Source organism: Ranitomeya variabilis, chromosome 2 (genome assembly GCF_051348905.1).
Source record: "Ranitomeya variabilis isolate aRanVar5 chromosome 2, aRanVar5.hap1, whole genome shotgun sequence".
Lineage (NCBI taxonomy): Eukaryota > Metazoa > Chordata > Amphibia > Anura > Dendrobatidae > Ranitomeya > Ranitomeya variabilis.
The window spans coordinates 235,719,983-235,745,541 of NC_135233.1; the positions used below are offsets into that span (position 1 = coordinate 235,719,983).

Here is a 25,559-nt window from a genome sequence, read left to right on the forward strand (position 1 = left end):
CCGCCTCTTCCGGTGCTTTCGGAGTCTCCTCTCGGAGCAGAACCAATATGGCGATGCCCTTGTGTCTGCGGGCGCTGAGGCTGTCCGGGGCTGCGCGCCTCCTGAGGACGGCCCCGGTATTCAGACTTCATACTGGTCCTCGGGCTGAAGCCACAACCCCGGTCACGGTCAGTCATGGCAGCCAGTCCGAACACGAGCACGACGACCATGACGAGATCAATATGTACGACAAGGTAACGTCACTGCGCCCCCTACTGGTGGTCATAGTAGTGACCAATCAGATTTCAGCTTTCATCTGTATCACCCAACCTGAGAAATAGAAGCTGAAATCTGATTGGTGGCTGCTGGGATAGCGCCTCCTTGTGTCAGTGTGTGGTATTATGTATGAGGCCCGTGGTGGGAGGCTGGGAGTGAGGCGCCTGCAGGTGTATACAGGATCATGGGTGCCCGTGATGGGCTGTTCACATCTCACAGGGCCACAATATCAACGTTTGTTACAAGAAGTGGAAATATATCCATATAATATGTTTAAATACTCTTCAGTGGGAGAAAAAAAAAGCCCCAACCGCCACGTACTTACAATTCTACACAGCAAGGACAAAACTGTCCCCATTAATAAGGGGTGGTCAGGTAGTGGAAAATTCCTTCCAGGGGTTAAAATGTGTGCACTAATAAAAGCCCTGAGGGCTCATTCACACGTCCTGTTAGTTCCGGTGCCGGAGATGTCCATGTGTTTCATACGTGTGGTAACTGTGTGACGCATCAGTTTATCACATGCACCAGCGCCTGAGAAAAGCCCACACAGTTTCCTGGAAATCAATGATACTGTTCGCGCTGTTCCCCGGCGCCGGGCGCTGAAGACCGCTCACATCATTGTCGCCTGCTCTCCCTGCGATCTGCGCTAGCAGGGGATGATGTTGAGAGTTGTACTCAAGTGTAAGAATATAATAAAGTGAGTATAAAGTGGTTTTTTTTTTTTTAACACCTAATCCCCTGAAGCCAGTGTCCAGTTTAAAAAAAAAAAAATAAAAAAAAAAAAATTAACCATATCCCTCACCTGTCCGAAATTGAAAGAATCCACAGTGTTCACGCGAACATTTGTTCATCAGCATGAGTGGTGGCCTGAGTCAACTGCTCACGCTGAGGAGAATGATTTGCTGCAGTAAGTGTGGACCTCACGGTGAACCGTGATGATTTCACTGAGGTCACCGCTACCACAATGAGAGAGTCTTATGTGCACACGTAGGAAATGTGCAGAATTTTCTGCACTAAATCTGCATCTCCTGGCAGAAAACGCAGGTGCAGATTTGATGCAGTTTTTGTGCAGATTTTACCAGTGCGGATTTTTATCATGGAGGGGTGCAGAAACACTGCAGAACTGCACAAAAGAAGCAACATGCAATTCTTTGAAATCTGCAGCATTTCTGCGCGGATTTTTCTGCACCATCTGCACAGCTTTTTTTTTTTCACATTGATTTACATTGTACTGTAAATCACAGTGTGGATCTGCAGCAGAAAAAAACGCTGCAGATCTGCACTAAATCTGTATCATGTGCGATGAGATATTCTCACTGAGGTCACTGCAGTCCAGCTGGGAACTCGGCCTCAGTGACCTACGGTAACCTCAATGATATCACAGCTGCTCAATAATGCTGCACTCGCAGCAGCTTATTCACCAGTAGTTTTCCGCCTGGACAGTCACATTTCGGCACCGTCCAGGTTGAAAATCATTTATCGCAGACATGGATTACAGCGTGGGACAGAACGACTGACAGGTGAGGGGAAGTGTTGTTTTTTTATTTGTTTGCAGGGGACAATGGCTTCAGAGAATTAGGTGTCGAGTTAAGATGTGACTTTTTTTTAAATTTCTTTTTTCTTAATTTTACACTTGAATATATCTCTCATCATTCTCCCCTGCTAGCGCTGATCGCAGGGAAGAATGATGAGAGCCGTCTTCAGCACCCGGCGCCGGGGAACAGCAGTAACAGTACCACTGATTTCCAGGCTCTGGTTTGTGTCACCCTGATGACATCAATGTGCATGTATGCGGGACACTGCAGCTTGTGCTGCTGTTTAAAAACGGACATGTCAGCGTGTTCTGCCCACAGACACACAGTCCGTGGAAACACTGCCATGTGCACAGACCCATTCACTTGAATGGATCTACATGTGTAAGTGTCTCCGGAACGTGAGAAAACTGTCATCATACGTACTGGAGACACGGACATATGAAAGAGGCCTGAGAAACAATTTACGCTGCCATAATAAAGCCTATATGGATCCTACAGACGACTGGCCTAGAGGAATCATGTGAGCTCATTCTTTTCTGTGCTGCGTATTTGGTCGTGTGATCTTTCTTAACCAATTAGCTGAGTATTATTTTACATGGCTTTCCTTTAAAGGGGTTTTCCATTTCACCACCTGACAGGATGGTCCTCCTGATTGGAGGACGTCCTTCTTACCCTCAGTGGGACAGGAACAACAAGCGGTTAAAAGGACCCTCCCCACTCCACCCACCAGTGTTTTTCCTGTCCCACTGTGGATAGGAACAGCAAGCGTATCCTCCGACGGTGCTGTGTAGATGGTGGGGATCGGGGGGCCCAGCCTTTCCCTTCCGCAAGATATCTGCGGCTGATACCTGCGATGGGGGGTCCCTCAGCCTCCCCAGTGTAGCGCTGCTCCTGGGATCGGATCCGTTCCTCCATACTGGGGGCTCTCGGTCCGGGCGCCTGTTTGCTGGGGGGTGTATGCGGGGGCCATCACCAGACGGTGGTCGATCCCAGCATGCGGCTGCGTCCATTCCCGGCGAGCGCTCTCAGCGCGGCAGCCGCTGCTGGCTCCAGTCACTTCCGGTTGCGACGAGCGCCGGACAGAGGGATGCCAGCGACGGCACTGGCCTCAGGAGAGGCCTTCCATCACGGTCAGACCGCGTGGGACGCGGTAAGGAGGGCAGGATCAACCAGGTAAAAAACAATATAAAAGGGGGTATGTGGATTAGGTGCTGCCGGCCATCCTGATAAGGAGCACCCGGCTATTGTACCGTTATAATGGAGGAATCCGCCAGACCTGAGGGGCCAGAGCTGTCACGGGCAAGTGAGTAGGCTATTCAAAGCCATGCTACAATGCCTCCTGACTATTCCCTACCCGCCCCCCATTCGGTGATTTCTGTATAGTTTAGGGAGAGCCTTCCAACCCCGCACCTGAAAAGAAAAAGGCTGGGAAGAATAAATGTCCCATTTGCGCAGCTAGATTTCCTGAGAACTGGCGGAAACCGCTCTGCAAATCATGCACATCTAAGATCGTCGGCGAAGAACAGACCTCATTATTATCTAATATGAGAACAATGATACATCAGGAGGTTCAGGCATCCATCTCGAGCCTGAGTCTTTCCCAGACCAGCCAGACAGAACCGCAAACATCGCGGAAAAGACCAAGGGAGTCCAGCCCTTCTTCTGACCAAGAAGATACGGAGGGGTCGGATCAAGAAGAAAGGGAAGAACCATTAGGAAGAGGAAAGAAATAGATCTTCTCGGCAGCAGATACGGATGAACTCCTGTAACGGGGGTTACCAAGCTGGGGTACCTCTTTCAGTACCACCCCGTATTTCAGGAGGTCCACTTTGCTTTGGCTGGAGTCTGAATGAAGGACGCTGGCTGGAATTCCTTGATTACATGAGAGCATATAAAAGCTGACTGCTTTTCCACGTATTTCCAGTCTCACAACACTTAAATCACAGGACACAAAATATATTATACAGAGGGCAGGCCAATAGAAAAGCAGCAGGCCAGACATACATTACAATAGCCGCAGGGGGCCGGAGCCTGCCGATATTTACTGTGGGAATTACAAAGGTGGGGGAGGTCAGAAGGGGGATATCTGGTCCTCTCTGCCCAGGGGCACAGCCTGTGGGCTGATGCATCTCACATGGAACCTATTATTCATACATATAACTGCACAACATATTCTGGGTGCTGAGTGGTTCTGTAACACGGCTCCCCTTTTCAGCGACGCGATCGGCATACACAGTCTGATCCTTAACGGATCATTTTGGGGATGACCGAAGTTTATGGGGTTGGTACAAGTTCCGTTTGTCGACTTAGTCCATCAGCGTTACCGTTTTGTTTGCCGGGTCTGTAGTGGATGGTGAAGTCCAGAGGTTGTAGGGCTAAACTCCACCGCAGTAATCTGGCGTTGTCTCCGGAGACCCGATTAAGCCAGACTAGGGGATTATGGTCCGTTAGGAGGGAAAACTGTCGTCCATACAAATATGGTTGCAACTTTTTGAGTGCCCATACTACCGCCAGGCACTCCTTCTCAATGGCCGCATAGCTTACTTCACGGGGCAGTAGTTTCCGACTCGGGTAAGCTACCGGGTGTTCTTGGCCGTCCGGCCCGACTTGGCTCAGTACTGCCCCCAATCCAAACATAGAAGCGTCGGTGTGAACATGGAAATGTTTAGTTGGATCGGGTGCGGCCAATACAGGGGTATTGGTGAGGGCGTCCCTTAGCTGGCGGAAGGCTTCCTCACACTCTGAGGTCCAGGTTACCTGGCGGGGTTGGTTCTTACGGGTCAGATCAGTGAGGGGCTTGGCTACGCTGCTGTAATTGGGAACGAATTTCCTGTAATACCCTGCTGTCCCTAGAAACGCCATGACCTGGGTTTTAGTGCTTGGGGTGGGCCATTTGGCTATGGCCTCAATCTTGGCTGGTTCTGGTCGGTTTCCCACTTCCCACCCAATGCCCTAAATACTGAACCTCTGCTTTGCCCACGTGACACTTGTTTGGGTTCAGGGTGATTCCCGCCTTGTGGATCCTGTCCAATACTGTCTCTAGGTGATTTAGATGCTCTTCCCATGTTTCAGACTGAGCCCTTTCCCCTAAGACATCAGGCAGGGCAAGTCCGGCTAAATCCTCTGCTTCAGGTGCACAGATGGCCACTACCTCTTCAGGGTGCTCCCGGTAGGGCTTCAGCATATTCACGTGGAACATGCGGATAACCCTGGGGTCGTCACAATCGACGAAACTATAGGTGGTGTCGGCTATTTTCCCCACTACCTGGTAGGGCCCCTGCCATGCAGCTTGGAACTTGTTCTGCCTAGTGGGCTCTAACACCAGGACCTTCTGCCCTATTTCCAAGGTGCGTTCTCTGGCCCTCCGATCGTACCATACGCGCTGGCGCCGCTGGGCCACCTGCATGTTCCCACGTACAGCTTGGGTCAGCTCCTGTAGGCAGTCCCGGAATTCCAGCACATAGGGTACAATAGGTACCCCTTCTATGATGCCCTCCCCTTCCCAGTGTTCTAGCACTAAGTCTAGGGGTCCCCTTACCCGTCTCCCATATACCAGTTCGAACGGGGAGAACCCCGTGGATTCTTGGGGCAAGAATTTCTCCCTGTCCCTGTAGGTCTTTGGTAAAAGTCCCAATGAGTTGTTTTAACGTCCCGTTAAAGTGTTCACACAACCCATTGGTTTGCGGGTGGTACGGGGCGCTTCTAATGGATTTTACGCCGCACAGCTTCCACAGTTGGTTGGTCACCTCTGCTGTAAACTGGGTACCCTGGTCCGAGATAATCTCCCGGGGAAATCCAACCCGTGAGAAAACCTGGAGCAGGGCAGCCGCCCCAGTCTCTGCTAGTATGTTAGGTAACGCAACCGCCTCTGGATACCGTGTGGCATAATCTACCACTGTCAATATATACCTTTTCCCTGACGGACTGGGTTTGGCTAAAGGCCCTATCAGATCGACCGCTACTCGGCTAAATGGTTCCTCCACAATGGGGAGGGGGTGTAATTTGGCCTTGCATCGATCTCCCCTCTTGCCAATGCGCTGGCAACTGTCACAGGTCTGGCAGTACTGACGAACATCATAGGTTACCCCCGGCCAAAAGAAGTTTTGTGTCCGACAATGCCTGGTGCGACTGACGCCGAAGTGCCCGGCCAAGGGTATGTCATGAGAGATTCGCAGTAACTCCTGCCTATACTTCTTGGGAACTACCAGCTGACGTTTTATAGTGGGGCTCGTCCCTGTGTGGTGCTGCTCTGTGATCCGGTAGAGGAGTCCCTGCTTCCATATAAACTGTTCCCCTTCCAGTACCCCTCTCCCCTCCTGTGCCTTCCCACGATATCCCTCCAATGAAGGATCCTCAAGTAACTCCCTCTTAAATTCATCTGGGGTGGCCCAAGAAATGTCTGGCTATGGGAATACGTGTAGGGCTGGGATGTCTTACCTGGGCCTCCTCTGAGTGTGATTCTGCCTCCGCAGCTCAAGCTTGTCTCCGGGTGGTCACAGGATATGTCTCAGCCAGAGGGGCAACCGAGAAGGCAGACAACATGGGCCCCAAGTCATTTCCCAGCAAGACGTCTGCAGGCAAATCCTCCATCAAGCCGACCTCAACAAGGCCATCCCCGACTCCCCAGTTCAGGTGAATCCTGGCAGTGGGCAGTCGATGTATGGCTCCCCCTGCTACACGGACTGCCACTGTCCGGTCCGTCTTCTCTTGGTCCCAGACGAGATGAGGCTTCACAAGGGTCAAAGTTGCTCCGGAATCTCTTAGTCCCTGCATGCGTTTCCCATTAACCCACACGACCTGTCGATGCTGTTGTCGATTATCTGCCCGGGCTGCCTGCACGGGGTCTACTTCATGCAGCACTTCCTCCATTTCTTCCACCCCTTGGTTAGTTGTAGCCCCCAATGCCGGGTCAGCTTCGCCTTGGTAGCAGTGTACAGCGGCCCGGCTGAAGGTAGCTGTTCCCGCCTTTGGCCACTGGGTATGCTGAGTCCGGTTGGGACATTGTCTTTGCAGGTGGCCCAGCTGACGGCAGGTGTGGCATCGCGCCCCAGGGGAACTGTGGTAGGTCGGGTTTCTAGCTGGTCCCCCTACAATCTTCTGTGGTTTGGGGCCCTCCAGGTCCATGGGCGGACCCTTAGTGACCATCTTTGATCTGGACAACTGAGGCCTCCTGGCGTCATGATGTTCATCGGCCTCAAGAGTCATTGGCCGCATGTCCCGAAGCCATTCCTGTGTCTCGGGGGTTAGTCCATTAAAGAATCGTTCTAACAAGAAGAGCTGAAGGACGTCTTCCTTAGTGGTTGCTTGGCTCCCTTGTACCCACTGTAGCAGTGACCGCCGTAATTTACAGGCCCATTCAGCGTGGGTATCGGTTACTCGTTTTATAAGTCCGCGGAACTTTTGGCGGTATGCCTCTGGTGTCAGCACATACCGGGCCAAGATCACTTCTTTGATCCGCTCATAGTCCATACAGTCCTCATCAGGTACCGTGCGATAGGCGTCCGCTGCCCGGCCTGTCGGCTTGCTGGCCAGAATCTGAACCCGTTCCTCCAGCTTCACTTGATGAAGGGCACACTGCCGCTCAAAATCCTGCAGAAAGCCATCAATGTCTTCCTCTGCCTCCCCCAACTGTCGGAAGGCATTATACTGGATCTTTTTGTGGCTTACTGTTGAAGGTACCTGGGCGGAGGCCAGAGCTCCCCCTGCTTGCTGACTCTCCTCTCTCCGCTCTGCCATCTCCATCTTGGCTAGCTCTATCCTGGTCCGCTCGGCCATCTTTTCCTTCAGATCAGTACGCACATCAGCCATCACCTCTCATATGATCTCTACTGCAGGGTTTGGGCCATAGAACGCCAGTCTGTTCTTTACTTCCCTCTGGAATTCAGTCTCCTCCACGTTCACATTGGGGCGCTCTGCACTGTCGTGTTCCATGATGGCTGCTATCAAATCCGCTTTTGTTTTGTTGCTGGCGATTAACCCTCGGGCTTCCACCAGATCTTTTAATGTAGTCCTCTTTACCTTCTGGTAGTTTTCCATTCATTCCTTTCCTCCTGTAGAAGGGGTATCACATCCCGCTGTCTGCCACCAGTGTAACGGGGGTTACCAAGCTGGGGTACCTCTTTCAGTACCACCCCGTGTTTCTGGAGGTTCACTTTGCTTTGGCTGGAGTCTGAATGAAGGACGCTGGCTGGAATTCCTTGATTACATGAGAGCATATAAAAGCTGACTGCTTTTCCACGTATTTCCAGTCTCACAACACTTTATTCACAGGACACAATATATCACACAGATACAGAGGGCAGGCCAATAGAAAAGCAGCAGGCCAGACATACATTTCAATAGCCGCAGGGGGCCGGAGCCTGCCGATATTTACTGTGGGAATTACAAAGGTGGGAGAGGTCAGAAGGGGGATATCTGGTCCTCTCTGCCCAGGGGCACAGCCTGTGGGCTGATGCATCTCACATGGAACCTATTATTCATACATATAACTGCACAACATATTCTGGGTGCTGAGTGGTTCTGTAACACGTAACACTCCTACATGCAGTACGTAATACCATGCAGTTACAGGACACTCAGGAGGAAACCTCAATCCAAGATGAGATGTTTAGCGGTCTGCATGCTCAACTCATGAAAGTTTTCCCGGTTAATAATCATATCCGTTCCATGATATTAGAGGAATGGCAGGAGGCGGAGAAAAGGCTAGTGGTACCTAGAGACTTTAGACTCCGTTTACCTTATAATCCAGATGATATAAAGGTTTGGGATGAAGTTCCTAAGATAGATGTGCCCTTAGCAAAAGTGGCAAAGAAGACGGCGATTCCGTTCAAAGACTCCGCCGCTCTGAAGGATCCAATGGATCGCAAAGCAGATGGACTGTTGAGGAGAACTTGGGAATCCTCGGCTGCAATAATACGCGCTAATATAGCAGCAACCTCAGTAGCCCGGTCCATGCATTTGTGGATTGACGATCTGGAAGAACATCTCAGGGCTAAAACTTCTAGAGATGTTATCCTCAAATCCCTACCATTACTAAAGCTGGCAACAGGTTTTATGGCAGACGCTTCGGCGGAATCCGTACGATTTGCCGCCAGAAGTGAATCTTTATCCAATGCAGCCAGAAGAGCAATCTGGCTAAAAACTTGGTCAGGCGATATTCAGTCAAAGAATAAACTTTGTGGTATTCCGTTTTCAGGGGGTAAAGTGTTTGGGCCTATTCTAGACGACATATTAGAAAAAGCCTCAGACAAAAAGAAAGGGTTCCCTGAGGAAAATACTAAAAAATACCAGCCCTTTCGTAGATCCCGACCTAGTCAGAAGACAGACTACAGGGGGAAAGGGAAGACTGGGAGATGGTCCTATCCCAAAGGTGGAAAAGGTAGAGACTCCATCTTCCAAGGTTCAGGCTCCGGGAAACCGAATAAATTACATCAGAGTGGGAGGCCAATTACAAAGGTTTCTGGGGGGGTTGGCAGAAAATATCCAAAAACCCTTGGATTCTGCAGGTGATTGCTCACGGTTACAAATTAGAATTCCACATGGGAACCATTTATAGCGATTCTTCCGACTCACACTAAGCAAGGAATCAGAGATTGTTTTAAGATGACTACTTGGTTCTTGGAACAGACAATAGCAGGTCATCCGCCTCTGTGAGGATGATTCGCGGATTGGGGCATGCAAATCTGAGGATGTAGAGGTGGAAGCCGTGTGCTCTCCCCCCCTCCCCCTACTCCCATTTCCCCCAGGTGTTCTCCTCCCCCCCCCCCCCCCCCCCCAAGAACAGACCTTTCAAAATTAGTCATTTTGCTTATTTGTCATGTTTATGCAAATTATTTTATTTACTCACATCGTATTGCTCGAGATGTGACGTAACATTGACTGATTGATACGACAATGTGCAAATTATATCTTGTTTCAGTTTTTCCTTGACCCCCCCCCCCTTTTTTTGTCTACATTTTATATGTGTATTGTTAAAAAAGTTTAATAAAAACATTATTGAAAAAAAAAAACAAAAAAAAAAAAAACAAATTAGAATTCACCAGTCCTCCTCCAGAAAGGTTCGTAGTAACCAGATCTTCTCCCCTCTTAAACTCTCCTATGTGGCCAGACATCCAGGAGTTGTTAGAAATAGAAGCAATTGTCCCAGTACCCATTTCAGAGAGAGGCAAGGGCCATTATTCACACCTATTTTCAATAAAAAAAACATCGGGAGACTCCCGGACTATTATAAATCTGAAACCCCTGAACAAATGGATAAGGTACAGGAGATTCAGGATGGAGTCCATAAAGTCCACAATTCCTCTCATAGACCAGAACATGGTGATGTGCACCTTGGATCTAAAGAGTGCATACTACCATGTCCCAATACATGCTTGTTACCAAAAATTCCTGAGATTCGCCCTGACGAACAGAGAGGTAGTTTATCACTTTCAATTTAAGTGTCTCCCCTTCGGCCTAGCCTCGGCCCCAATGCTATTTACCAAACTAATGTCAGAAGTAGTCGCCTATCTAAGGAATCAAGGTATTGCCATGGTACCATACCTGGACGACTTTTTGATAATGGCGAGGTCAGAGAAACTTCTCAAAATCGACCGCGACTTCACACTCTCCATTCTACAAGACCTGGGGTGGATTGTGAATTACGAAAAGTCATGCCTAGTTCCAAATTCCAGAATAAAATTTTTGGGGGTCATTAGATTCCAACACCAAAGACATACTGATAGGGAATTTAGATTGTGAGCCCCATCGGGGACAGTGATGATAATGTGTGCAAAATGTAAAGCGCTGCGGAATATGTTAGCGCTATATAAAAATAAAGATTATTATTATTAACACCAGAACATCTTTTTTACCAGAGGAAAGACAGATGTTGCTAATTGAGAACATATACCGGTTCAGGAAAAGCACTCCCTCTATAAGGGAAGCAATGAGAGTCCTAGGCTTAATGACGGCCTGTACTCCCTGTGTGAAATGGAGCCAATTTCACTCACGGGGGTTACAGAAGCAAATCCTGAAATCGTGGAACAGAAGGCAAAATTCTCCTGGAGAAGATGGTTCTTTCTCTTTCGGTAAAGAAGTCCTTAACCTGGTGGACCATCCCGGAAAACCTGAAGGTGGGAGTTCCATGGATCCTCTATCCCTGTGTCACCGTTACCACAGACGCCAGTCAGTACGGATGGGGCGGGCACATAGGAAGGACATATTTCTGGACTCCACTTCCCCTGGTAGTATCAGCCAAGTCATCAAACTTCAGAGAACTGTATGCAATTTGGAAAGTGCTCTACCAGGCCCAATCTCAGGTCAGAGACAGACACGTGAGGATTCTGTCCGACAACGTAACAGCAGTGGCATTTCTAAGGCACCAGAGAGGGCCAAGACATCCATCTCTACAACACTTGGCAGACCAGATTTTCAGATGGGCAGAAAAATCCGTCAGGTCCATCTCGGCAGTTCACCTGGAGGGTGCCAGAAACCCAGGTAGCAGATTTTCTAAGCAGAACGACAGTAGATCCCAGAGAATGGGAATTAAATCCAGAAGTGTTCAGCAATCTGTGCCAGCGGTGGGGGACACCTCTAGTAGATCTCTTTGCCACCAGATGAGATGCAAAGGCCAGAGCATTTTTCTCTCTCCACCCTCTAGAGGGAGCAGCGGGAGTCGACGCACTGTCTCAACATTGGGGAGAAGGTCTTCTGTACGCCTTTCCACCCCTGCCACTGATCCCGAGAACACTCAGGAAGATACGGGACAAAAGAGCAACTGTAATCCTGGTGGTTCCATTTTGGCCCAAGAGGAGCTGGTTTTCTCTTCTATCCAGAATGACGACAGAAACACCTATCCTCCTGCCGAAGAGGCAGGACCTTCTGTGCCAAGGTCCAGTGTTACACAGCAATCCGGATTCACTACAGCTCTCTGCATGGATCCTGAACGCCTGACTCTAAGAGCCAGAGGCCTGTCAGAAGAGGTTATCACCACACTGCAGGAAACCGGTAACCTCAGCGATCTATAACAAGATCTGGAAGCGGTATTGTTCCTTTCTAGGAGAGACTCCTATAGATACCTCAAAACCAGACATTCCTAAAATCCTTGACTTTTTACAACTTTGATTTAAAAAAGGCCTCCGGCCTAGTACTTTAAAAGTACAGATTTCGGCCCTTAGTTTGTTTTTTGACTCATCATTAGCCTCCCATCCGTGGATAGCAAGATTTGTTAGGGCCATACAAATAATGAGACCTCTTGTGAGGAAATCGTCTCCTCCTTGGGACCTGAATTTGGTCCTTAATGCACTGTGCAGATCCCCATATTTACTATCAGAGGACATGGACATAGCCAATCTCTCTTTTAAAACAGCCTTTCTAGTGGCCATCACTTCAGCTAAGAGATTAGGGGAACAGGATTCGTACCTCCGGATCTTTGACGACAGAATAGTCTTAAGGGTACCGTCTCACAAAACGATTTACCAACGATCACGACCAGCGATACGACCTGGCCGTGATCGTTGGTAAGTCGTTGTGTGGTCGCTGGGGAGCTGTCACACACACAGCTCTCCAGCGACCAACGATGCCGAAGTCCCCAGGTAACCAGGGTAAACATCGGGTTACTAAGCGCAGGGCCGCGCTTAGTAACCCGATGTTTACCCTGGTTACCATCGTAAATGTTAAAAAAAAAAAAAAAACAGTACATACTCACATTCCGGTGTCCGTCAGGTCCCTTGCCGTCTGCTTCCCGCACTGACTGACTGCTGGCCGGAAAGTGAAAGCAGAGCACAGCTGTGACGTCACCGCTGTGCTCTGTACTGCCTTACGGCCGGGAGTCAGTCAGTGCGGGAAGCAGACGGCAAGGGACCTGACGGACACCGGAATGTGAGTATGTACTGTTTTTTTTGTTTTTTTATTTACATTTACGATGGTAACCAGGGTAAACATCAGGTTACTAAGCGCGGCCCTGCACTTAGTAATCCAATGTTTACCCTGGTTACAAGCGAACGCATCGCTGCATTGGTGTCACACACCGATGCAGCGATGACAGCGGGAGATCCAGCGACGAAATAAAGTTTCAAACGATCTGCTACGACGTACGATTCTCAGCGGGGTCCCTGATCGCCGCTGCGTGTCAGACACAGCGATATCGTATGGATATCGCTGGAACGTCACTGATCGTACCGTCGTAGCGACAAAAATGCCACTGTGAGACGGTACCCTAAGACTTAATCCAGCCTTTCTCCCCAAGGTAGTCTCATCTACAAACATAAACCAGGAAGTAATTCTTCCCTCATTCTGCCAACACCCTAGAAACAAAGGAAGGGGTCTATCATAACCTTGACGTTAGAGAGACAGTTCTGAAATACCTAGGGGCGACTGAAGGTTGGAGAAGAGACACAAACCTGTTCATACAGTATGGGGGACCAAATAAAGGTTGTAAGGCAGCCAAGTCAACCATTGCTAGGTGGATTAAGACTACTGTAAACCTAGCGTATACAGTCCAGGGGAAGGATCCCCCAGATATCCTTAGAGCCCACTCGACCCGAGCTATTGCTACATCATGGGCAGAGAAAGGGGGAGCTTCAGTAGAGCAGATCTGTAGGGCTGCGACTTGGACTAGTCTTTCTACTTTTGCCAAACACTATAAACTAGATGTTTCGTCAGAGCAATTAGGTTTTGGTAGAAAGGTATTACATGCAGTAGTCCCACCCTAGATTTCCATTCTTTGGTATTCCTCCAATGGTGCTGTCAGGTGGTGAACTGGAAAACGGTAATTAGACATACCGATAATTGTATTTCCAGGAATCCATCCTGACAGCACTACTACTTCTCTCCCACTGCAAATATGTATTAATAAACTAATGTGATGTAACATTGATATAAATTTGTTGAATAAACTCTCTTTTTTTGCATCCATCCAGATGTGGTACTTGGAAAATCACTGGTGGGTGGAGTGGGGAGGGTCCGTTTAACCGCTTGTTGTTCCTGTCCCACTGAGAGTAAGAAGGACGTCCTCCAATGGTGCTGTCAGGATGGATTCCTGGAAATACAATTACCGGCATGTCTAATTACCGTTTTTTGGGACTCTGCCATAGTATAGGGATTTTTATAATAAACCTTTGAATCCCTCTATGCTCTAGTGAGGCTAAAAGTGATCATAATTTATAAGCCACCTGACCCGCTAGGGCAAAATTAATGGGATCCTAATTTACAAACTGTAATATAGGCCATACAGGCAGATCAAAGATGCATGACCTGGAACTAAAATGATAAAATGTTTTCCTCCAGCCACCACTAGGGGGAGCTTAGTATATACAGATTTATACAGCCACCACTTGGGGAGCTCACTGCAGACGGATTTATGCAGCCACTACTTGGGGTGCTCACTATATATGGATTTATACAGCCACTACTAGGGGGCACTAACTTCATATGGATTTATGCAGCCACCACTATTGGAAACTCGCTATGGATTTATACTGTCACCACTAGGGGGAGCTCACTACATATGGATATATACTGTCACCACTAGGAGGAGCTCACTACATATGGATTTATACTGCCACCACTAGGAGGAGCTCACTACAGACGGATTTATACAGCTACCACTAGGAGGAGCTTGTTAAATGCAGATTTATACAGCTACCAATTGGAGGAGTCGCTACATAAAGATTTATACAGCCACCACTAGAGGGAGCTTACTACATACAGATTTATACAGCCACCACTAGGATGAGCTCACTACATACAGATTTATACAGCCACCACTAGGAGGAGCTCACTACATACAGATTTATACAGTCACTACTAGAGGGAGCTCACTACACACAGATTTATACAGCCATCACTAGAGGAAGCTCACTACATACAGATTTATTCAGCCTGCAAGGAGTTTATGTTCTCCCCGTGTTTGCTTGGGTTTCCTCCCACACTCCAAAGACATACTGATAGGGAATTTAGATTGTGAGCCCCATCTGGGATAGCGATGATGATGATGTAAAGTGCTGCGGAATAAGATAATGCTATATAAGCAAAGCATAATAAATAAAATAATAAATACAGCCACCACTAGGGGGCGCTCACTCAATACAGATTTATACAGTTGCCACTACAGGAGCTGACTACTTATGGCCGCTTGTTGTTGGTGCTACTGTAAGCAGCCTGCAAGGTCTGTGGACTTGTCTGCCATTGGTTGGGGATGAGTCAGGAGCTGCCAACAGCGGATCTTGATGATTTGCCCAAGTACATTCAGTGGCAGAACCTTCCTCAAACGACCATTAAAGGGATTGCCCTGACCTTTTGTTTACTGTTCAAGACGTCCAAAGGAGGGGACAGTGACGCCGGCGGCGTTTGGGCGCAGGGTTAGCGTGACGTAACCGCACGAGAGCCATGGGAATGTGAGTGCTGACACCTCTGGAACAGCCCCAACACGGGAGGGGAGTATAAGTGTTTTTACTTTAACGGAGCCAAACATAAGGAATAACTAGGGGTTGTCCTAGTAATGTAACTAGTAATTGACAATCCCTTTAAAGGGAACCAGTCAGGTCCCCCATGCCCTCCAGTCCAGCAGCAGTGTGTGTAAACTCCCTCCCTAACCAACCATCCCTGTGTCATGAAATTCAGTTGAACGCTTTAAAAAGAAAAAAGCCTTTATACTGTCATCTGCATTTCTGGACAAGTGCGTCTCTGAAGTCAGGAAGCTTGCCCCCCGGCTTCTGATGCAGGGGCGCTGCCAAAATGAGGGACGCTCATGTGCTAGGTATGCAAGAGCTGGCGATGACGCCACTTGTGCAAATTGTCATCAGTCCCACAGGGGGTGTGATAACATGGAAGGAGGCTGACTAGTCTGGGGAACTTACATCCCGAGAGTCAAAGCCCTCATTACCATAGGAAAAGCGGAGGTTAGACATGCTTTTCTAAAGCGTTTAATTAATTGAATTCCATTAGGGGGGGAGATAAATCACACATAGATGAATGCTGCTGAATTGGAGGGCAGGGGGGACTAGTAACATGTCTCCATCCTGTGATTTCCATCATTCCACAACTTTTCAGGGTTGTAAGGATGGAGACACATTCATCTGCTCAGGAGCTGTGTACATAAAACTTCAAGAGTTTTATCAAGATTCATACATTGTGTCCGTGTGTGTGTATATGTATGTATGTATATATGTGTGTATGTATGTATGTATATATATATATATATATATATGTGTGTGTGTATGTAGATATAGATTCAAGATTCAAAGAAGCTTTATTGGCAGGACCAAATACACATCAGTTTTGCCAAAGCAAGTGTATAAAGGCAATAGGGATAGGGACTGTGGGGATGTTGGGTAGGAGCTGTAGGGGAGGTGGATGGGGGCAGATCCATTGTGGGGGCTATAGTCCATGGCATCATAGTTCTCTTTCCCGCAGTCTGACATTCTGAGTATTTGGAGCAGTGTAGCAGGAAGTGGGTTTCGTCCTCTATGGCCTCCTGATCAGTGTTGGCACAGTCTTTCCTCCCTGGGCTTGTAGTTCTGCCTGTGTCGGCCACATATGTGTGTGTGTGTGTGTATATGCATGTGTGTGTGTGTGTGTGTGTGTATATATACATACATACATACATACATACATACATACATACATACATACATACATACATACATACATACATACATACATACATACATACATACATACATACATACATACATACATACCAAAAAAAGCCACGATACTTTAAAATGCAGCTTTTGCTATTTTCACAGAAATTTCTGTTGAAGAAAAATATCCCTCCAGGGAGGAAACTGCAGAACATTTGCAGGAAAAAAAATGTAAAAACAAAAATTAAAAAAAAAAAGAGACCTCCAACAAATCCTCCTATAATGAATCGGCCTCAGACATCTGGATGATGTAGCCCGCACCCAGACAAACAAGTATAGAATAGACTTCAGAATGAGCGCAATGGAAAGGAGCAATATGGGGCCGAAGGAAAAACACCCTGACAACGAGACACAAAACAGGAGCGGACGCAATAATGAATCTGGGTCCGATGTGTTGGACAGTCCCCAGTAATGGGCAGGCTGCACCACTGATACTTCTTGGTGACCTGTTCCCCTCGTCTTCCTGTCTGGTGGTATCATGCGTGATCCTATTGGGTTATATGTACAGCACTGAGAGGGGTATTCAGCACAGGACCCCATTAGTTTGCTGGGTGCTGTTCCCTCTTCCAGCAGGAGAGGGCAGTGTGCCCCCACCATACCCGGTGTGATTGAGGTGGTTGTTCTTCTTTCACTCCCTCCCCCGCTCTTCTTCTTTTCTAGTTCTTGGTGTCTTCTCCTTCAGTGGAGCTTCTTTCAGCCTCTCATGCCTTTTTCTTCAGCAAGCCTCTATTGTGTTCGGCCTCCTCATTAGTGGCGCTGCCTTTGTTCGAGGGCTACACAGGCTCTGCTCTCCCCTGCGCTCAGCCCCCGTGTGATGAGCACATATAATGGCACCTGGCACTTTCATGGCTCCTGCTTATGTCTGGAGACGGGCGCTGGTGCCGCGGCCTCAGGAGCTTGCGCTCTAAGTGACGTTCACTGCCCTGCGCACTATGGTCGCCCTGATTTTAACCCTTTCTATATTTTCAGGCTGCTTTCACCTCCCTCCTGTGTGGTCACCTTCCCTCAATGTCTGTTTACCCTCCCATATATTTTCTTTTTCCAGAACCCAGACTGGCACGGATTCAGCGACGACCCTGTACAAGATGTCCGGAACATGCGGCTGGTGTTTTTCTTTGGCATTTCGGTCAGTCTGGTGCTGGTCCCCATCTTTATCCACTACTCTCCAGAGAGGGGGTGAGTGCCTGTTGCTCTTCTCCTCATTTCTCCCTATAACCTCGTTTTGCTCCCACCCACCACGCCATAAATCCAATAAAGCGCTCACGTGGCGGCCATAACTCCCCCTGCCGTCACTTAGTCATCTCTGAGGGGGAGACGATATTGCAGTTATACGTCTTCTCCTGACAGAAGCTGCACATAATGTTGTCAGACTGGTCGCTGCTGTTGGAGTGACAGGAGGGCCCCCCTTTTCTTCTGCCCCAGTTGGGGGTGGGTAGATTAGCTACAAAGCCCCCCATGGACCCATGTGGTTGCAAACCGCTGTATATAGCTGGTAATTGCTTGTTCAGGAGACTGTAGTGGGGTCTGATAACTAGGACAGGGGGCAGAGTTGGGGTCTCCTCACTCCTGGCACTGACGTACTGTACCATGCGGAGTGATTAGTGCCACGGCTCAGGTGTGGGCAGCCGCTCGCTCGCAGGAAATGGCTGTGCAGCCGATCAACGCTTCCTAAGGGAGAGGCCTAATGAGCACGAATCAATTATTTATTTTCATGCTGAGCTGGAAGAAATTGGCAGAGAAGCACGTCTCTGCCACAGCGCGCGCCAACATCACACGGCAAAGAAGCACCGACCCTTAATCAGTACACTTCCGGCTGCGCCCCCTGGCCCGCGCTCGCCAGTCACGGCTGTGCCCCCTGGCCCGCGCTAGCCAGTCACGGCTGTGCCCCCTGGCCCGCGCTCGCCAGTCACGGCTGTGCCCCCTGGCCCGCGCTTGCCAGTCACGGCTGTGCCCCCTGGCCCGCGCTCGCCAGTCACGGCTGTGCCCCCTGGCCCGCGCTTGCCAGTCACGGCTGTGCCCCCTGGCCCGCGCTCGCCAGTCACGGCTGTGCCCCCTGGCCCGCGCTCGCCAGTCACGGCTGTGCCCCCTGGCCCGCGCTCGCCAGTCACGGCTGTGCCCCCTGGCCCGCGCTTGCCAGTGACGGCTGTGCCCCCTGGCCCGCGCTTGCCAGTCACGGCTGTGCCCCCTGGCCCGCGCTCGCCAGTCACGGCTGTGCCCCCTGGCCCGCGCTCGCCAGTCACGGCTGTGCCCCCTGGCCCGCGCTTGCCAGTCACGGCTGTGCCCCCTGGCCCGCGCTCGCCAGTCACGGCTGTGCCCCCTGGCCCGCGCTCGCCAGTCACGGCTGTGCCCCCTGGCCCGCGCTCGCCAGTCACGGCTGTGCCCCCTGGCCCGCGCTCGCCAGTCACGGCTGTGCCCCCTGGCCCGCGCTCGCCAGTCACGGCTGTGCCCCCTGGCCCGCGCTCGCCAGTCACGGCTGTGCCCCCTGGCCCGCGCTCGCCAGTCACGGCTGTGCCCCCTGGCCCGCGCTCGCCAGTCACGGCTGTGCCCCCTGGCCCGCGCTCGCCAGTCACGGCTGTGCCCCCTGGCCCGCGCTCGCCAGTCACGGCTGTGCCCCCTGGCCCGCGCTCGCCAGTCACGGCTGTGCCCCCTGGCCCGCGCTCGCCAGTCACGGCTGTGCCCCCTGGCCCGCGCTTGCCAGTCACGGCTGTGCCCCCTGGCCCGCGCTTGCCAGTCACGGCTGTGCCCCCTGGCCCGCGCTTGCCAGTCACGGCTGTGCCCCCTGGCCCGCGCTTGCCAGTCACGGCTGTGCCCCCTGGCCCGCGCTTGCCAGTCACGGCTGTGCCCCCTGGCCCGCGCTTGCCAGTCACGGCTGTGCCCCCTGGCCCGCGCTTGCCAGTCACGGCTGTGCCCCCTGGCCCGCGCTTGCCAGTCACGGCTGTGCCCCCTGGCCCGCGCTTGCCAGTCACGGCTGTGCCCCCTGGCCCGCGCTTGCCAGTCACGGCTGTGCCCCCTGGCCCGCGCTTGCCAGTCACGGCTGTGCCCCCTGGCCCGCGCTTGCCAGTCACGGCTGTGCCCCCTGGCCCGCGCTTGCCAGTCACGGCTGTGCCCCCTGGCCCGCGCTTGCCAGTCACGGCTGTGCCCCCTGGCCCGCGCTTGCCAGTCACGGCTGTGCCCCCTGGCCCGCGCTTGCCAGTCACGGCTGTGCCCCCTGGCCCGCGCTTGCCAGTCACGGCTGTGCCCCCTGGCCCGCGCTTGCCAGTCACGGCTGTGCCCCCTGGCCCGCGCTTGCCAGTCACGGCTGTGCCCCCTGGCCCGCGCTTGCCAGTCACGGCTGTGCCCCCTGGCCCGCGCTTGCCAGTCACGGCTGTGCCCCCTGGCCCGCGCTTGCCAGTCACGGCTGTGCCCCCTGGCCCGCGCTTGCCAGTCACGGCTGTGCCCCCTGGCCCGCGCTTGCCAGTCACGGCTGTGCCCCCTGGCCCGCGCTTGCCAGTCACGGCTGTGCCCCCTGGCCCGCGCTTGCCAGTCACGGCTGTGCCCCCTGGCCCGCGCTTGCCAGTCACGGCTGTGCCCCCTGGCCCGCGCTTGCCAGTCACGGCTGTGCCCCCTGGCCCGCGCTTGCCAGTCACGGCTGTGCCCCCTGGCCCGCGCTTGCCAGTCACGGCTGTGCCCCCTGGCCCGCGCTTGCCAGTCACGGCTGTGCCCCCTGGCCCGCGCTTGCCAGTCACGGCTGTGCCCCCTGGCCCGCGCTTGCCAGTCACGGCTGTGCCCCCTGGCCCGCGCTTGCCAGTCACGGCTGTGCCCCCTGGCCCGCGCTTGCCAGTCACGGCTGTGCCCCCTGGCCCGCGCTTGCCAGTCACGGCTGTGCCCCCTGGCCCGCGCTTGCCAGTCACGGCTGTGCCCCCTGGCCCGCGCTTGCCAGTCACGGCTGTGCCCCCTGGCCCGCGCTTGCCAGTCACGGCTGTGCCCCCTGGCCCGCGCTTGCCAGTCACGGCTGTGCCCCCTGGCCCGCGCTTGCCAGTCACGGCTGTGCCCCCTGGCCCGCGCTTGCCAGTCACGGCTGTGCCCCCTGGCCCGCGCTTGCCAGTCACGGCTGTGCCCCCTGGCCCGCGCTTGCCAGTCACGGCTGTGCCCCCTGGCCCGCGCTTGCCAGTCACGGCTGTGCCCCCTGGCCCGCGCTTGCCAGTCACGGCTGTGCCCCCTGGCCCGCGCTTGCCAGTCACGGCTGTGCCCCCTGGCCCGCGCTTGCCAGTCACGGCTGTGCCCCCTGGCCCGCGCTTGCCAGTCACGGCTGTGCCCCCTGGCCCGCGCTTGCCAGTCACGGCTGTGCCCCCTGGCCCGCGCTTGCCAGTCACGGCTGTGCCCCCTGGCCCGCGCTTGCCAGTCACGGCTGTGCCCCCTGGCCCGCGCTTGCCAGTCACGGCTGTGCCCCCTGGCCCGCGCTTGCCAGTCACGGCTGTGCCCCCTGGCCCGCGCTTGCCAGTCACGGCTGTGCCCCCTGGCCCGCGCTTGCCAGTCACGGCTGTGCCCCCTGGCCCGCGCTTGCCAGTCACGGCTGTGCCCCCTGGCCCGCGCTTGCCAGTCACGGCTGTGCCCCCTGGCCCGCGCTTGCCAGTCACGGCTGTGCCCCCTGGCCCGCGCTTGCCAGTCACGGCTGTGCCCCCTGGCCCGCGCTTGCCAGTCACGGCTGTGCCCCCTGGCCCGCGCTTGCCAGTCACGGCTGTGCCCCCTGGCCCGCGCTTGCCAGTCACGGCTGTGCCCCCTGGCCCGCGCTTGCCAGTCACGGCTGTGCCCCCTGGCCCGCGCTTGCCAGTCACGGCTGTGCCCCCTGGCCCGCGCTTGCCAGTCACGGCTGTGCCCCCTGGCCCGCGCTTGCCAGTCACGGCTGTGCCCCCTGGCCCGCGCTTGCCAGTCACGGCTGTGCCCCCTGGCCCGCGCTTGCCAGTCACGGCTGTGCCCCCTGGCCCGCGCTTGCCAGTCACGGCTGTGCCCCCTGGCCCGCGCTTGCCAGTCACGGCTGTGCCCCCTGGCCCGCGCTTGCCAGTCACGGCTGTGCCCCCTGGCCCGCGCTTGCCAGTCACGGCTGTGCCCCCTGGCCCGCGCTTGCCAGTCACGGCTGTGCCCCCTGGCCCGCGCTCGCCAGTCACGGCTGTGCCCCCTGGCCCGCGCTCGCCAGTCACGGCTGCGCCCACACTTTGCCCTGTGTCTTTTGAACTTGGGCCTTCCTTTTCTCTGTGCACCATGCTGCCCAGTCTCGGGGCATGGAGTAATCAGTAATGGCTGTGCACAAGGAGGCGGCATTGGTATGTTCCATAACACGCAATGTATGCCGGCCCTGGCCAGATCTGTGGTGCCCGCTGTCTGGGGCTGCGGCTGGATCCGCCATGCACAATGAACCATGAACCACTGATCCTGGGCCTAAGCGAGATCCCCGAACTGCATAATATCAGAGGGATGTGGTGTTGGGGGTGGGATAATAAGGTGTTGGCAGAGGGGGGAGCTGCTGTTTTCTGCCTCTCTGTGGGAGTTCGACATGTTGTGGCTGGGGCTCGCAGCGGAGGTGAGGAAGCTGTTAATACACTTTAATGAGTGTCAGCATCTGCCAGGAATAGCGGCTCTGCTTAATAATGCAGCGGAGCAGGAGCCGTGTGTGTATGCATGTTATATGTAGGGAAGGAACGCTGGGTCTCTACCCCTATCGCTTATACACTCTATACCCCCAACCAACGTCCCTATTACACCCACTCCCCAATAACATCTCTGCTTTATGCACCCACTCCAATCAGACTATTTCTCTTTACACACCGACAACTTTCTCCTGTGCCCCCCTCCCTGCTGACCAGTCACCTGCATAGGTGTGTGTACTTGTATACCCCCCACATCTGACACTCTTCCATGTACCAAGCTGCTGTGTGTCTTGCCCCTCACCCCCTCTCATTTCTTGTTTGCAGTCTCGCTGTCCCTCGCTTTCCGCTGTCTTCTAGTAATAATAGGTGCCCTCACGTCTATGGGCGCTCTCCTGTGTCTGCTGGCTTCTAGTAATAATGGGTGCCCTCATGTCTCTGCTGTCTTCTAGTAATGGGCGCCCTCCTGTCTCTGCTGTCTTCTAGTAATGGGCGCCCTCCTGTCTCTGCTGGCTTCTAGTAATGGGCGCCCTCATGTCTCTGCTGGCTTCTAGTAATAGGCGCCCTCATGTCTCTGCTGGCTTCTAGTAATGGGCGCCCTCATGTCTCTGCTGGCTTCTAGTAATGGGCGCCCTCCTGTCTCTGCTGGCTTCTAGTAATGGGCGCCCTCATGTCTCTGCTGTCTTCTAGTAATGGATGCCCTCATGTCTCTGATGTCTTTTTCTCTTGCAGGATGAAGGACTGGGTTCGTAGAGAAGCTGAGCGGCAGATAAAGAGGAAAGAGGCGCTGGGTCTGCCTCTCATCGAAATGAACTACTATGACCCGAAGAGCCTGGTGTTTCCCCCCGAAGATAAATAGTCGCACCACTGTCCCTCTGCCGATTCAATAAAGTATGTGTCACCTCCAGTCTGCTGTTTCTTTTAGAGACCACCAATATGGCTCCTGTTGGGGGGTCACCTGGTTTTCCTGGTGTTTGTGCTTTCCTGGTTCACACTTTTTTTCTCTTTGCCTGTTTTTGAAGCCATGAAACGACTCCATTGATCGTGGTCTGATGCGGTAATTGGCACCCTGCTGAGCTTCTAATAGTCATGACCGGACGTCACCTCATTACCTGCGGAGATGGCATGGCCCAATGATGGATGGAGAGCCGTGCGCTGCGGGGGCTGGGCACATGATACATCAGCCGCAGATAATAGGGGGATGAGAGCCGCCCCTCGGCCTGTGCTCAGCGGGGGCACAGCTATGGCCTGGGTACAAGATCAGTCAACAATTCCTCTAAGCGCAGCGTCCTATGTGTAGACTGTAGCTACTCGGGAGTGTGGAGATGATGGAGGGCGATGACGGGTGACCGAGCCCTGACTGCTGGGTCACTGCTCCATCAGACGCCTGTTGGGACTACTCCCCTCCACCATCAGCACCGTGTCAGCTTCTAGCTATATCATAATCTACAACGCATTGCTGGAACTTGTAGTTCTTGGCCAGAATTTAACTAAAGCAAACCATTTGAGCCTGGTTGTTGTAGACCCACAAGTCTCAGCAGGTTTCCATAGGTCAGTGTGAATGCTGTCCTTGGTGACGCTGGGAGTAGTAGTTATGTAAGAGCCAGGTGGTTTTCCCCTGTTATATAATGTGATCTGCACCTTTCTCTGCAGCTGGAAGGACATTGCATAAGTGGTCACGTCCTTCAGGCCGGAGGCTGGCGAGGAAAGGGTTACTGAGCTGCGGGGATTTGGGTTTAAATCTGCGGGTTAAACTGGCTAAGAGCTGGTGTAATCCACGCAGGAGGGGGCCGCGGCTGCAGAAGTCCCAGCACCATGCCTCCTGCTCCCTCACAACACCTGACCGTGACCTCAGCCCACCCTGCCGCTGGGTGCTGCCCAGCCCTGACCCGGACCCCTGCCAGGAGGCGGCTCTGCTCTGGAGGATGTGCTGCATCAAATTCTCAAGGACGAGCGCAGTGACGGGTGCTGGACTGGGGAGATGGTCGGGGTGTTACCATGGGAACGTCGCTAACCATTCTGCAGCTCCACAGCACTTAACCCCTCCCATGCCAGACATGATTAGCGCAGCACCCAAACATTGCTGCTCCCAACAGCTGTGGGATGTAACCCTGTGTGTGCTGGGGCCGGTGCGGCGGAATGTAACCCCGTGTTCTGGGGCCGGTGCGGCGGAATGTAACCCCGTGTTCTGGGGCCGGTGCGGCGGAATGTAACCCCGGGTGTTGGGGCCACTGCGGTGGAATGTAACCCCGTGTGCTGGGGCCGGTGTCGCGCAGCGGAATGTAACCCCGGGTGCTGGGGCCGGTGTCGCGCAGCGGAATGTGACCCCGGGTGCTGGGGCCGATGTCGCGCAGCGGAATGTGACCCCGGGTGCTGGGGCCGGTGTCGCGCAGCGGAATGTGACCCCGGGTGCTGGGGCCGGTGTCGCGCAGCGGAATGTGACCCCGGGTGCTGGGGCCGGTGTCGCGCAGCGGAATGTGACCCCGGGTGCTGGGGCCGGTGTCGCGCAGCGGAATGTGACCCCGGGTGCTGGGGCCGGTGTCGCGCAGCGGAATGTGACCCCGGGTGCTGGGGCCGATGTCGCGCAGCGGAATGTGACCCCGGGTGCTGGGGCCGGTGTCGCGCAGCGGAATGTAACCCCGGGTGCTGGGGCCGCTGCGGTGGAATGTAACCCTGGGTGCTGGGGCCGGTGTCGCGTAGCGGAATGTAACCCTGGGTGCTGGGGCCGGTGTCGCGCAGCGGAATGTAACCCCGGGTGTTGGGGCCGGTGCGGCGGAATGTAACCCCGGGTGCTGGGGCCGCTGCGGTGGAATGTAACCCTGGGTGCTGGGGCCGGTGTCGCGTAGCGGAATGTAACCCTGGGTGCTGGGGCCGGTGTCGCGCAGCGGAATGTAACCCCGGGTGTTGGGGCCGGTGCGGCGGAATGTAACCCCGGGTGCTGGGGCCGGTGCGGCGGAACGTAACCCCGGGTGCTGGGGCCGGTGTGGCAGAATGTAACCTTGTGCCCTGGGGCCACTGTGGTGCGGCGTACCAACTATTAATCCTCACAGTGAGGGCCCTGCTGGCATACATGAATTGGCACTAATAGGTAAAGTGAATCTGTAAGCAGGATTGTGCACAGTACCCTACACACAGTGTCATGTTGGCACTGTTATACTGGTTAGGGCTTGATCTCACATGTGAGAAACTCTGATGAGTCTCGCACGTCAATACCCAGCACTCGGATCGCAGCGTGTGGCCACATAGCTATACATGGAGCTGCACGCTCCGCTCCAGAGTGCCGGGTATTGACATGCGAGACTCATCCGAGTTTCTCGTATGTGAGAATGAGCCCTTACAATGATACCTTGTGATGAAATCCGTCTTGTGGTTGTTTAATCTTTTCTTCCAGTTCTGAGTTAATGATATGTCCGTGCTTCGGGGCGGCCTGTGGGGGTCTTCATGTGGTGCTCTGATTAGGTATTCACCAGTATGGCTTCCGCCAGGCCTCTGATCCCTCACTGAACTGCCCCCTAGCTCACATA

General features: G+C 53.6%; 1 protein-coding gene across 1 annotated transcript; it reads left to right on the forward strand.

Annotated features, from left to right (window-relative positions):
- Window positions 1-22,942, forward strand: NDUFB11 (NADH:ubiquinone oxidoreductase subunit B11). The gene is made up of 3 exons (XM_077284103.1): window positions 1-233; window positions 17,460-17,590; window positions 22,768-22,942. Exons 1-3 carry the CDS (start codon window positions 48-50, stop codon window positions 22,892-22,894), a joined length of 444 nt encoding a protein of 147 aa, XP_077140218.1. The 5' UTR covers window positions 1-47; the 3' UTR covers window positions 22,895-22,942.
- The last annotated feature ends 2,617 nt before the right edge of the window (window positions 22,943-25,559 follow it).

Coding starts and splice junctions, on each gene's coding strand:
- NDUFB11 (XM_077284103.1), top strand. CDS start 48: ATGGCGATGCCCTTGTGTCTGCGGGCGCTGAGGCTGTCCGGGGCTGCG. Junction 234..17,459: donor AGATCAATATGTACGACAAG/GTAACGTCACTG, acceptor TTCTTTTTCCAG/AACCCAGACTGGCACGGATT. Junction 17,591..22,767: donor CACTACTCTCCAGAGAGGGG/GTGAGTGCCTGT, acceptor TTTCTCTTGCAG/GATGAAGGACTGGGTTCGTA.